Raw genomic sequence first — 12,863 nt, 5'->3', positions numbered from 1 at the left:
CCCTGAGTTATCATGTCATCGGCAGCTTGGCCAATGTCCTCAATAGCTTCTCCTACGTCGCCGCCCACAACAGCACCAACCACTTGTCCAGCAGCAGCGGCGCCATCGCCCACGGCGCCCGTAACAGTTTCGATGCCGTCCTGTATCATGTTTCCTGCTCCATCAACCAAATCTCCCAGAACATTATGAAGCTGTCGCCCTGCATCATGATATGTGGCAGGGTGGGGTGCGCAGTCAGCGGCGGCAAGCGGGGCGGGAGCAATGCCAACCGCTGATGGCATCCTGCTAGACTCCGGTCCTCAAGATGATAATGAAACCGCATTCTCTGTTGGGTCTACTCATATGGGCTTGGGTGCGGCGGTGAGCTCATGAACGGAGGGCCCGGAAGGGTTTTCGGATAGAGGATTCTGGGGCCCTGCCCGCTCTTTGGACATCCCCACCCGAAGCATTGACTGCCTTGCTTACCTTCAGCCTGCAGGAGGAGGCCCAGAAGGCTTGCAAGTAGGGCAATGCGATGGAGAACCATCACTTGGGCAGGCAGCCGTTATCGGAGCTACCTCAAACAATCTCAAATGTGATGCAGAGCAGTCTGAGAGGGCCGGGGGGCTCGGCCACACATGTGGGTGTGGGGGGCTGCGTGCCCCACCAGGTGGCAGCAGGACTACGTGCACAACAGAGCCTTTGGAAGAGCTGACTTTATGCAGGTTTAAGCACCTTTCTATGTGGATGGCACTGCATGCAACCAGCAAACAGGCATGGTTGTAGTGGCGGCTTCGCCGCCGCCGCGGCGCGTAGTGCGGGATACTGGCTGCAGCTGGCCAGCGCTCAACTATTGCCTGCCAAACAAGCAGATGCAAAGGTGAATGTTACACAGGCTGATTTTCGTCAGTGGAGCAGACAGAGTCAAGTTGCAAGAAAGGAAGAAACAGAATGGAGCAGCACCAGAAGCGCATCACCTACCGCCGAGCTGTTGGGGAGGCAAAGCCACGGCCGAAGCAGGACCTGAAAGAGTGCCAGTGGCGGTGACAGCCGGTTCAGAAGGTGCAGCCAGGAGCAGCGTGCAGGGCAGCATGAAAGAAGCAGAGGAAAGGAAGGGCAGGCCGGCAGGCAGATAACGGGAGGGGCAGCCAATACCTCTGCCAGAGAAGGAGCAGGGCAGCGATGGAAGCGAGCGCTCAGACAACAACCTGCGGAAGGTGCAGAGTTACACAGGACGGGGGCAGCGGGCGCCAGGTGCGCAGCACAAGGCGCTGATGTGTGCTTGGGAGGAGGCCTCGACCTGCACTGCAGATTGCCGCTGCCGTGACCTGCATGCTCAAGTGTCCAGCGCCGCCGCCAGCTCGCTCGTCGCCATCTCGCTCGGCCTGCCAGGGCGTATTCGAAGGGCTGAGTGAGAGCAGAGGATGTTTGCCGTACCGCCTTCCATCTCCCATCCACACATCCAACCATCTATGACAAGCCAACTGCCCGCCACCGTCGCTCGCACGCCAGGAAGCAGTGTGGCCCCTAGACCCCAAAGTGCTGGTTGTAGATGGGCGTGAACTGCAGGCAGGGGAGCAGGGGGACGGGCGCAGGAGCTCAGGAGTGCTGCTGGGGGTGCAGTGCCGCAACCTGCAAGCTCAGAAAGCTTAGAAGTCATTGCTGGCAAAACGGCTGCCCAGGCCGGCAGCGCAGCCAGGCCTCACCTGGAAGTCCGCTGCGATCTGGCGCGCCGCAAACCAGCGGCCGTGCAGCGCCCGCTGGGCGTTGGCGGCCGAAGAAATCGCTGTGAACTTCTGCAGCAAGGGAGCAGAGGAAACGGTGCAGCAGAGCGCTACGTCAGCAGAACAGCTGTGGAGACAAGGATGACAAAAGCGCTTGAGTTGACTGACAGAGGAGCAGGCCCTACAAGCAGCAGCATGCCCACCTCACTGCCCAGCCCCGGGGCACCCACTCTGGCGCACACTCCCCTCCCGCAAGCCCTTCCCATGACTCACCACGTAAACAAATCCGCGCGAGTTCCTGTCCACAAACACATGCTCCACCGGCCCGTACTTCTGGCACTCGCTGCCCACATCCTCTGCAATCTCCGCATCCCAGTTGTCCGCCGTCTCCCTGCGGCAAGGGCAAGGGTGGGGGTAGGCAGGCATGTGAGAGAAGGACTGGGGGGGCTCAACTGCCGCAGCACAGCACGCGCAGGTTTGATAACATGCCGCACAGGACCAGCGGCACTTGGCCCCTGGCTGATGTGACCCCCCCACCCCACCCCACCACTCACTCTGCGGGGTCGAACATGTTCTTCAGCAGCAGGCACTGCGTGGGGATGGGCGAGGCCGGCCCCAGCAGGCCCTGCTCTAGCGCCAGCGCCGAGGGCACCAGCGGCTGCTGCGGCGCAACCTGCGGCAGCGGGATCTGCGGCACATTGGACACATCCAGCCCCGCGTTGGCGGCCAGCTTGCTCATCAGCGCCGCTCGTGACTGCGGGGCAGGCAGGGGGGGAGCAGGGACACCAGTCAGCACTGCTGCAAGCCAGCCGGGACCTGCTATGAAGAGAGCAGACGCAGCAAGCCAGTCCAGCTGTGGCTACAGCCCCAAACAACCTAAATCCCCTCGCGCACCTGCCCCGTCAGTTTCAGCCCGCCGCCCGTGCCCTCTGCCGGCTCGTCCAGCTGGTCCGCCACCTGCTCCGCTGCCGCCATCGCCACCGGCAGCGGCGGCGGCGGCGGCGCAATGGCCACCGCCTCCACAGGCGTCTCCACATTGGCCCAGCCCACCCCCAGCTGGTGCCCCACAATGTCCAGGCCGCTCAGGTTCTCCTTGGCCTTGGTGGCGTCAGACAGCAGGCGGTACCTGTGGTACAGGCAGGGCAGCGGAAGCAGGCGCGGCGCAGCGGGCACGGCGTTCGGAGCAGAGACGGCGCGCTCGGAGCAGACTGCAGCAGAAATAGAAGCGCCAGTGGGCGCAGATTTGCCCGCATGTGGCGATGCGCAGGCCATAGCGCGGCTGGGCGAGGCAGCGGGCACTCACTGCACAAAGCCGTTGCCGGTGGGGCGCGCCGCGGTGTCGCGCTGCAGCGTCAAAAAGTCCAGCGCCCCAAACGGTTCAAAGATGGGCCGCAGGTCGGTCTCTGCAGCAGCGCAGCGGGCACAGCAGCACAGGCGGGTGAGCAGGGAGCGCGCCGGCAAGGGCACGTGCTGGCAAGGGCATAGCAAGCTAGTGCACGGGCAACACAGCTGCAAAGAGCTCGGCCCAAGCACCGCGGGCTGCAGGCACCCACCCGTGATGGAGGTGGGCAGGTTGGAGAGGGCCAGGCGCGCGGGCCCCGCCGCCACCATGGGCGCCATGGGCATCGCCAGCCCCACCATCCCCGGCATGCCCGGCGGCATAGGCGGCGGCAGCAGCGGCGCGGCCATGGCCCCCGGCCCCAGCTCCCGCTCCAGCTCCTTCTGCTGCCGCTTGGCCTGCTCCGCCGCCTCCCAGGCCAGGTTCTTTTCCGCCTCGCTCATCTTGACCATCACGGCCTGCCCCATGAGCACCTGCCCCGTCAGCGCCAGCGCGTTGATCACGTCTTCCTTGCGCTGGAACTCGATGTAGGCAAAGCCCTTGGAGCGCCCCGTGGTCTTGTCGGTGATGACCTTGATGTCGTTCAGGGGGCCTGCGGGGGCGGGTTTAAGGTGGGGAGAGAGGTGCATGTGTGAGCCTGTGTGTGCGTGTGTGGCGTGTAGCAGGCTAGTGCGTGTGTTCAGGGCAAGGGGATGGTGGGGGCGGGGCCAGCAAGGCCAGGGGCGCCAGCGCCGAGCCGCCACCCCACCCAGCGCACCCGCTTTGATGAAGAACTGGAAGATCTCCTTCTCCTCCGCGCGCAGCGGCAGGTTGTAGGCAAACACGGTGCGCGTGTCGCGGTCGAGCGCCTCCATCTCCGCCGCACGCTCGCGCTCGGCGCGCACCTCTGGCGGCGTCACCTCCCTCCGCCGCGGCGGGCTGCGCGGGCGGCGGTAGGTGCGCTCTGGGGAGCGCGGGCGCTCGCGCCGCCGCTCGCGGGACCGCTCCCGCTCCCGCTCCTTGCCGCGGGAGCGGTCGCCGCGGTCGCGGCTGCGCGAGCGCCGCTTGCGGTCGCGAGACTTGCTGCGCGAGCGGCGCTTGCGGTCGCGGCTGCGGGAGCGGCGGCGCGAGCCGGAACGGTCACGGCTGCGTCGTCGGTCCTCCTGCAGGGCACGGCACGGCGGCAGGGGTGTAGGTGAGCAGCAGGCAGCAGGTGCATTTGTAGAGACGCCGGCGTCGGCAGCAAGCCCGTGGCGGCAGCCGATGTGCAGCATGCCGGGGCGCCATCTCTCCAGCGCTCACTCACCTTTGCTCCCTCATCCCCGCCGTTTGCCTCTGCTGGAAGCGGCGGGGCGTCCTGCTCCATCGGCTGAGGCGGCAGGGCCTCCTGGGCGGCGTACCTGCGGCAGCGCGGCGGTCAGCGTGTTGATCAGGCATGCCAGCAGGGCAGGGCGGGGCGGGAGCGGCATACAGTAAGTGCTCCTTACTCTGACATCGCCTCGCTGGGCGTCCCTAAGCCCCCGATTGCTGCGAAGGTGAGCTGGAGGTGCAATCAGGAGTATCAGTCTGACAGAGGGGCGGCGTAAACGCGCATTTTCCCGCCTAGAAAGGGGGTGCACCCATGCCGGCGCGCCGCGGCGTGAGTCAAGGGCCGACCCATTCCCCACCTGTTCAATTATAACTGCAAGTTCATCGGATCAAGGCCAGGGTGGGGGGCACGCAGCAGCAGCGCCCGCCACGATGAGAAGTCCCGCTGTGACTCGTTCTACGAGCCAGTTCTTCAACCCCACGGCGCACCCATGCGTGGTGAGCGGAAGGATGCGAGCGGTGCAGTCGCATTGCAGCACACGTTGCGCATGGCACCTGCCGCCGCCGCCCCTTGTCAGTCGGCTGCGCCGACTGACGGGCCGCCTTCCTCTGCACTTTGCTGGGTGGTTTCTCTGGTTTGCTGCATGGTTGATGTGCTGAGGGTGTGGTGAATCAGGCCTAGCATTCCCTGCCGTGTGACGCGCTGGTGGGCCGGGGAGCGGCCAAGGATGGAGGAGCCGGCCAGCTAGCGGAGTCAGGGCAGCTGCCAGTGGTGCATGAATCAGGGCAACCGGGGGCAGCTGCTGAATCCTCCTCTGTAATCTGCAGGTCATCAAGGTGGGCACCTCCAGCCTCATCCGCGCCGAGCAGGGCAGCCTCAACCTGTCCAGCCTGGCCAGCATCGTGGAGACGGCACGTGACCTCAAAGCACACGGCTTCAACGTCATCATCGTCTCCAGGTGAGCGGGCTGGTGGTTAGCGGGCTGGTGGCGATGGTGGCGGTGGCGGTGGCAAGCATGGCCTGGCCTGGCATGGCGCGGCATGGCAGCAGAGCACCTTGCACGCAGCCGGGGCATGCTTGCAAAGCGGTGGCGCTTGCCGTTTTGCCAGGAGGCGCCGCCGGCCCAAGGCCACCAGCCACGGGCCCCTTCCCCTTCCCTTTTGCCCCACCCAGCCCTGCTCTGCCCTGCAGCGGCGCGGTGGGCGTGGGCTGCCAGCGCCTGCGCCTCTGCGTGCGCCCCGACAGCCTGGCGCAGAAGCAGGCGCTGGCGGCTGTGGGGCAGGTGCACCTCATGCGATACTACGACGACCTCTTTACCGCGGTGGACATGGTGAGGAGGTGGCCGCCGCCGCCGTGGACCCCCTGCTGCCCGGCAGCTGGCACACAACAGCCTTCCCTTGCTGGCTGGGGGGCCTCTGCCTGGGGTGCAGGCAGGCGCTGGGTTTGACGACCCGTCGTGCACCCTCGCCCCGCCCGCCGCTGCGCGTGCAGAAGTGCGCGCAGGTGCTGCTGACGCTGGACAACCTGGCCAACCGAAGCCAGTACATCAACGCCAAGAACACGTTTGAGGAGCTGCTGCGGTGAGTGGGAGTGCACATGTGTGTGCAGGCTGTGTGTGTGGGGAGACCGCATGAGTGTGGGTGGTGCTGACGAGGATGGGGACTGTGCGGGAGGGGCATGCCGATGAGGGGCATGGGAGGCGTCGGGGAGAGTGACAGGCACCGCCAGCCTCAAGGCCGGCCAGGTGCTGGCCCCAAGGGGCTGAGCGCCGCCGCATTACTCTCTCCTGCCCCGCCTGCCCCGCAGGCTGGGCGTGGTGCCCATCGTGAATGAGAACGACACGGTGGCGGTGCAGGAGCTGCGCATCGGGGACAACGACACGCTGTCGGCGCAGGTGGCCACCCTGGTGCAGGCCGAGTGGCTCTTCCTGCTGACCGACGTGCCCAACCTCTTCACAGCCAACCCCAGCACCGACCCCGAGGCGCAGCCCATCTACGAGGTGCCAGACCTGTCCAAGCTGCACGTGAGCTGGGGCGGGGCTGTGGTGCCTGTTGTTCCCGCGCCTGCCACGATGCCTGGGCCCCTGCTGGCTACCCCCCTGCTGCTGAGCGGCCTGCCGGCTCCTTGCCGCCGCGTGTTTGGCAGCGGCAAGCCTGGGGAGGCTGCCCCTGCTAGCAGCCAGGCCGAGCCGTACCGTACCGCCCCTCCCTGCGCCGCCGCAGGTCGACACCACCACCCGCGGCACACAGTGGGGCACGGGCGGCATGGCCACCAAGCTGACCGCGGCGCGCATCGCCACCGCCGCCGGCTGCCGCATGGTGATCTGCACCGCGGAGGAGCCGCGCAACATACCCAGGATCATCGCGGGCGAGCGCATCGGCACCGTGTTCCACCCCACAGACGTGCCGCTCAAGCAAGTGGCGGCCGCTGTCGCCGAGCTGGCATAGCGGCTGGCAGCTCTGGAGGGCACATGCATGGATCTGCAGGATGGTACAACAAAAATGCAACTCTCTGCGCCTGCTCCCTCGGCCACCAGCCCCGCCTGACCGTCTGCCCCGCACTGCCACCACCGCCGCGTGCAGGGGCCGCAAGCGCTGGATTCTGAGCGTGCCTGTGCGGGGCGAGGTGTGGCTGGACGAGGGGGCGCAGCGCGCGGTGCAGGAGCGCAAGAAGTCTCTGTTCAGCGCCGGCATCCTGGAGGTGAAGGGAGAGTTCGAGGCACAGGTGCGCTGGCTGCTGCACACGGCGGCGCTGGCAGCCGTGGCTGGATGCATGCTCTGGGGCCCTGGGGCCCTGCCTGGCACCGTTCTCTTGTTGCTGCTGACTGGTGCGCTGGGTGAGGCGTGGTCAGGGTGGAGGCATGCCCAGCCCTGCCCCGTGGTGCCGGTCCCATGCATTCGCTCTTGATGCCACCAACCCCGCGGTTGTGCCTGCTGCAGGACGCGGTCAGCCTGTGCGATTGCCATGGAGAGGAGTTTGCGCGGGCGCTGATCAACTACGCTCAGGATGAGGTTGACAAAGTCAAGGTGGGCCGGGGCTGTGAGCGGCGCATACACGGCAGCAGGCGAGGGGCAGGGCGGCCTTCGAGGCTGCGGCATGGCAACCAGCAGCGAGTGAGGAGGAGGATGGCCTCTGTAAACGACAGCTGGCCTGTTTGTGTGGACTACACGTTGGCTGCCAGTGGTGTGCGGCATTCCATGAGCCCGTCCCCCCTCGCTTTTGCTGCAGGGCCTGAACAGCCGCGAGTTTGCCTCAGGGCTGGGCTACATGGGGCAGGAGGAAGTGTGCCATGTGAGGCGTGCGGCGGGCTGCCGGCGCAGGCAGCACCGGAGTCAGTGGTGCTAAGCTGGTTCAGCTACAGTATGCCTGCACGTCAGCGCTGCTGCCACAGTCAGCTGTCCTGCTTGCCGTGGGCATGCTTTGCCTTACGGTTTCTCTAATCCTTGCCTCTCTGCTGCTGCAGCGCGCCAACATCTGCTTGCTGCTGACGCACCACGACGATTCAGGTCAGGCCTGCAGCAGCTGTGCTTCCCGCTGGAGTGGTCGGGAGGGGCTCCGGGGTGTGGGTGTGCGCGAGGGCGCCGGCAGGAAGGCTGCAAACCACACAGACTGATCCGGTTGCTTGCTTCCTCTCGTGCAGACCACGAGCAAGACAGCGGCCACAGCCCCTACGACGGACCCTCCCGCTCCACCACGCCCCCCATTGGCTCCATCCTCCCCGCGGCGGTTGCCGCAGCAGATGCGGCGGTGGCGGCAGGCACGCGGTCTCCTCCGGGCAGCGGCGGCGGCCACCACACGCCGGGCAGCCACAACAGCGCGCGGCCCCACCTGCCCCCGCGGCGCCCGCCCCACAGCAGCAGCAGCGGCAGCATCGCCTCCACCAGCAACAGCTTCCGCCAGCAGTATGAGCAGCTGGAGCAGCAGCGGCAGCACCAGCTGGAGCAGGAGCTGGCGGCGCAGCAGGCTGAGTCGCAGGAGCTGGCGGCCCGGCTAGCGGTGCTGCAGTCGAGGTGAAGCCCTGCACTGTACCGCAGACACCTGTGGATCTGTGCATGGGTCCATTTCACCCTGTTGTCCCACGTCCCCAGCCCCGTGCACCATGCTCTGTAATGCCCACCTGCCCACGCCGGCTCCAAACAGCGTCCCGCCTCCATCGCCCTGCCACCGCCGCTGTGCGCTGCGCGCAGGGGCGGCGGCACGCCTGTGACAGCGCAAGGCGTGATTGGGCGTGCTTCTGGCACTACTAGCACCAACTGGGATGCTGAGCTAGCAGCTGCTATCGCCCATGAGAGGCAACAGGAGCAGCTGGCGGGTGCTGCAGCAGGGCAGCGTGCTGTTGCAGCAGGGGAGGACGTCACAGAGCAGGGCTGGCTGCCTCGCTGAGGTTTCAATTGTCGGTGCACGATGTAATGCTCTCTCTGCAACGATGCTGCCAAGCAACAGCATGTATCAGCGCTGCTTGCAACTCGTACCGGCGCCCGCGCGCGAAACTGCCATGTGGCGCTGAGGTGGAGCTGTCTTGAGTCCTTTGCTTAATGCAAACAGCCGGCAGGAGGTCCCTTGTTGTTCGTTGAATGCCCTGCCGGAGGTATGGCGGAGGGGAGCGGTGGGGGTGGTGGCTCACAGCCAAAAGTGGTCTGGGCTGGGAGGTGCGACGATTGCCTTGCTGCAGAGCCTGTGCGGCTGCTCACCCACCTTGTGCGCGCCTTGTTGCGAGTTCGCTCGCCGCCGTGGAGTGGCCGGGCCGCCCAAATTCAGCCTGGTGGCAGGGTTTGCGCGCCGTGCGCGACTGCTTCGTGCATCTGCAAAAGATGCGGCAGTCGCCAAAGGGCTTGTGGCCCTGATGGCGGCTGCATCACCGATTGGCAGCTGCCGCCCTGCCGCCCTTGCCTCGCCGCCCGCAACCACCCCTGCACGCTGCAGGCTGGAGGCCGCTTTCGAGGCCGAGGTCAAGCGGCTGGGTGGCGTGCAATCCGCCCGGCCCAAGCAGCTGCTTGATGCCCTGCGTCCGCAGGTAGGCGATGGGTGGCAGCGCAACACCGCCTTGCTACCGACATGCCGTGTGCTGCCCCGACCCTTGGGCCGCTTTAGTCACGCTTACTGAGCCTGCGTGTTGGGCGCCCTTCCTCTATCTATGTGCAGTTTCCCGAGCTCAACCTCCAGCTGCAGGTCGGTGGGCCTGGTTGCGTGCCTGTTGTGGGCGATGCCCCCAGCCATGCGAGGGAGTGGCCGTGCTGTAGCGGTCGTCACCCACCAGCTCTGTTTTTCTGCATCCCTGTGGCTGAAGAGTTGCAAGTGGCACTTACAAACGCTTCGCAAGCGGGAGCAACGGGAGTTGGAGTGGCTTGCCACCAACTCTGGGCCCGTGCGATGGACGGGCAAGTGAGTACGGTGGTGTGCTGGCCGGCAGGGGTTGTGGGTACTGTTCCCGGCTGGCCCTGGCTGCATCCCATTCCGAGGCTGCTCTCTATTGGATGCCTGGTGCAGGCTCAAGGAGGCATTCACAGAGGCTGTGGACCTCATGGGGGGCGTCCATTCCGCCCGCCCCAAGGCAATTTGGGATGCGCTGCATCACACCTACCCCATGCTCACGGTGCAGGTCAGTTGGCTGGATGGGTTGATGGCTAAGGGCGTGCAGCCCCATACTCGGAATTGCGGCAGGGGTGCTTGCGTTGGGCTGCGGTGGTGCACCTTTCCTTGTCGCGCAGTCACGCTGAAATCCATGCTCTCCATGCCGCCCCCTGCAGAGCATCAAGTGTAAGTGCATTCAGCGGCAGTGCGCATTCAGCGTAAGTGCACCAAGTGCAGAGCATTAAGTGTGGGTGCGTTGATTGTAAGTGCAGGGCACTTGCAGACGCTGCGCAAGAAGCAGGGGCAGGGGGGCGAGGGCGAGGAAGACGAGACGATGCTAGAGGGCGACAGGTGGGCCTGCGAACAGCTCTGCCTGTGGCGTGGTCGTCGGGTGGTACTTGCCTGGCTGCATGCTGCCGCCAGACCTGGGCCGCCAGGCTGGCTTGGTTGTGTGTGATGTGGCTAGCTGCGGCTGGCAACAGCTGAGAACACATTTTCTGTCCTGCTGGCCAACAGTGCATGCAGAAGCCAGGGCGACACGCCGTCGGTGGGTGGCACGTCGTCTGACCAGCAGCAGGGGCCTGAGCGGGGTCCGCTGTCAGCAAAGCGACAGTACTCTGCGGATTCAGGAGGCAATCCCCAGCAGCAGCAGCCGCCGCCGCAGCAGCAGGCCCAGGAGCAGCAGCAGGAGCCGCCGCAGCAGCCCTTGGTCACAGCGCTGCAGCCTCAGCGCGGCGTGCCGCCTTTGCCGCCACCACCGCCTTTGCCGCCGCCACCGCAGCGGCATGAGCGGCAGCTGGGGGTGGGTACTGGCAGCACCAGCCGCGGCCAGGTGCGGGAACCACAGGAGCAGGAGGGCGAGCAGCAAGGGTGGCAGCAGCAGGTCCAGCAGCAGCGCCAGCTGCGCCGGCAGCAGCTGCAGCACGCTTTGGTGCAGCCGCCGGGGAGCGCCAGCTGGGGGATTGACCTGGCGGCGGCAGCGCAGCAGGCGCGGCGACGGGCCACCGCCATTTCGCGGCATGTTCGCGTGGTGAGCTACCCTGCATGCCTACGGGCAGCAGCACTGCTTGCCTGCCTGCCGTGTGCATCATCTGTTGGCAGGGTTCAGAAGCAGTTGGCGCTGTCCTTCCGCCAGCCAACATCCCCAGTTCGTTTGTAGAGTGTTAGAGTTGTATGGCCGCAGCCTCCTCAGCCTGTCACGTGCGCGGATGCCCCCTGCCTGTGCACCTGCTGCAGCTGATTGCCGAGCTGGAGCTGCACGCTGCGGGGCAGGCGGAGGCCGTACATCTGCTGCAGCAAGAGCAGGCCAGCGGCAGGGAGGTGACTGAAGCCACGCTGCTGGCGCTAGCAGACCAGCTGCAGGGCGCACAGCCAGGCGGCTCCGGCCCCAGCAGCGCCGCCGCAGCCACGGCCGCAGCCGTGCTGGCAGCAGCGCGAGCGCTGGGGGCGCTGACACCGGCGCCGGATGGCAGCGCCGGCGCCGGCGAGGCGGGCGCTGACGGCGGCGGCCTGGGGCACACGCGGCGGCGGCGAGACACCGCGGTTCTGGGCTCGCTGGTGCCGCTGGTGCGGGAGGGCGCGCTGGCCGCCGCTCCGCCTGCAGACCCCGGCCACAACCCCGCCACCTGCCGCGTGCCTGGCTGCCGCCGCTGCGCATACCTAGACCGCCGGGCGGGGCAGGAGGCCGAGCGGGCTGGCCAGCAGGCAGCAGCCGCGCCAGACTCGCTACCGCAGCATGTGCAGGCGCCACCAGCGCCGGCCAGCACCTCGGCACCGGCTGCGGCTGTGAGCCAATGGGTCCTGCAGCAACAGCGCCTGGCTGGCCTGCCCGACTGGCTGCAGCAGCCGGGAGCGGCTGCGGCGCCGGGCGTGCGGCTGGCCACGACGCCCGGCGGCAGCGGCAGCGGCAGCGGCGGCAGCCTGCCTGGCAGCGTGGCCGCGGCGCTGGCAGCGTTCCAGCCGTTGCCAGACGCGGCCCAGCCGCTGTCCATCTCAGACAACACGAGCTCGATGAGCAGCCTGGAGAGCCTGCTGAATGCGGCGGAGAAGATGGAGATGGCGGCGAGCATGAGCCGGAGGGAGCAGTCGGCGCTGCTCGACCTGCTGCACTCTGACCCCACCCTGCTCAGCAGCGCAGCAGCAATGGTGGCGGCCGCCACCGCAGCAGCCCAGCCGCACACAGCGACAGGAGCGCCACCAGCCATGCCCGCCGCCGCAGGCGCCATGCCCAGCCTGACGACATCGGCGCAGGCGCAGCTGGCAATGATGACTGCAGGCATGGGGCGCTCGCCAACCCATGCATTTGCTAACCAGATGCTTCCCTCCTTGTTGTGCGCCCAGCAGCCAGCTTGCAGGAAGGTCTCAGCCATCCAACACCGGCCCTTTTCTTCCCTGCTGCCTTTGCCCGCAGGCGAGCTGCTGGCGTTGCCCACCCTGACGCTGGCCCCGCCCCCAGCCACCAGCCCCACGCCGGCCATGGCAGCGCCCTCCACCCAGGCCAGCCCTGTGTCCACGCACCAGCCCGGGGCTGCCCACCCTGCTCTAGATGCCACATGTGCGCACGTCTGATGTGGCGCTGCGCTCTGTTCTGTGTTTTGCCGGACAGCTTCTGCTTTGGGTGCATGCCAGCACTGCCCCGCTCGCGTACATCCCTCCACATGACCTCAGCCCCCAGCCCTTCATCTCCTCCCATGCGCCTTGCGTGCAGTGTGGGGCGCCATATGCCGTGCCGTGCCAGCTAGCAACGCGGCCGGGCAGCGCGCGATGGCGGCCTGGCTTGTTGAGGCCGGCGCCACTACGCCACGTGACGTGGTCAGCCTGCTGGACTCTTCCCCTCTGGTGCTGCAGCTGGCCCATGAGGCAGCCAAGGCGGAAGGAGTGCGGCTGATGGAGTGGGCTGCGCTGCTCAACACTTGCAAGCAGCTGGGGGCGGCGCCGCGGTAGCCGCCGGCGGCGGGCTGGC

At 66.9% G+C, this 12,863-nt stretch overlaps 2 protein-coding genes across 2 annotated transcripts; one reads left to right on the top strand and one right to left on the bottom strand.

The window, feature by feature from the left end:
- Nucleotides 1–853: 853 nt before the first annotated feature.
- Nucleotides 854–4,567, bottom strand: CHLNCDRAFT_57088 (hypothetical protein). Its single transcript, XM_005850053.1, has 10 exons — nt 4,509–4,567; nt 4,328–4,421; nt 3,800–4,184; nt 3,257–3,634; nt 3,007–3,106; nt 2,598–2,829; nt 2,258–2,457; nt 1,977–2,094; nt 1,686–1,775; nt 854–1,542 (listed from the first exon to the last, which is right to left on the bottom strand). The coding sequence occupies exons 1-10, from the start codon at nt 4,514–4,516 to the stop codon at nt 1,507–1,509; spliced, it is 1,641 nt and encodes a 546-aa protein (XP_005850115.1). The 5' UTR covers nt 4,517–4,567; the 3' UTR covers nt 854–1,506.
- Nucleotides 4,568–4,761: 194 nt separating this feature from the next.
- CHLNCDRAFT_142199 (hypothetical protein) lies at nt 4,762–12,844 on the top strand (the record flags this gene model as incomplete). The annotated part of the gene is made up of 22 exons (XM_005850297.1): nt 4,762–4,827; nt 5,158–5,288; nt 5,522–5,660; nt 5,822–5,910; nt 6,137–6,353; nt 6,553–6,716; nt 6,913–7,054; nt 7,270–7,356; nt 7,559–7,621; nt 7,794–7,836; nt 7,971–8,340; nt 8,518–8,642; nt 9,003–9,060; nt 9,254–9,344; nt 9,473–9,499; nt 9,618–9,712; nt 9,818–9,929; nt 10,185–10,252; nt 10,427–10,931; nt 11,138–12,046; nt 12,317–12,455; nt 12,609–12,844. The coding sequence occupies 22 exons, from the start codon at nt 4,762–4,764 to the stop codon at nt 12,842–12,844; spliced, it is 3,876 nt and encodes a 1,291-aa protein (XP_005850359.1).
- Nucleotides 12,845–12,863: the final 19 nt, after the last annotated feature.

Source organism: Chlorella variabilis, assembly GCF_000147415.1.
Source record: "Chlorella variabilis unplaced genomic scaffold CHLNCscaffold_4, whole genome shotgun sequence".
NCBI classification, from domain to species: Eukaryota; Viridiplantae; Chlorophyta; class Trebouxiophyceae; order Chlorellales; family Chlorellaceae; genus Chlorella; species Chlorella variabilis.
This window is presented reverse-complemented; position numbering and strand designations above follow the sequence as displayed.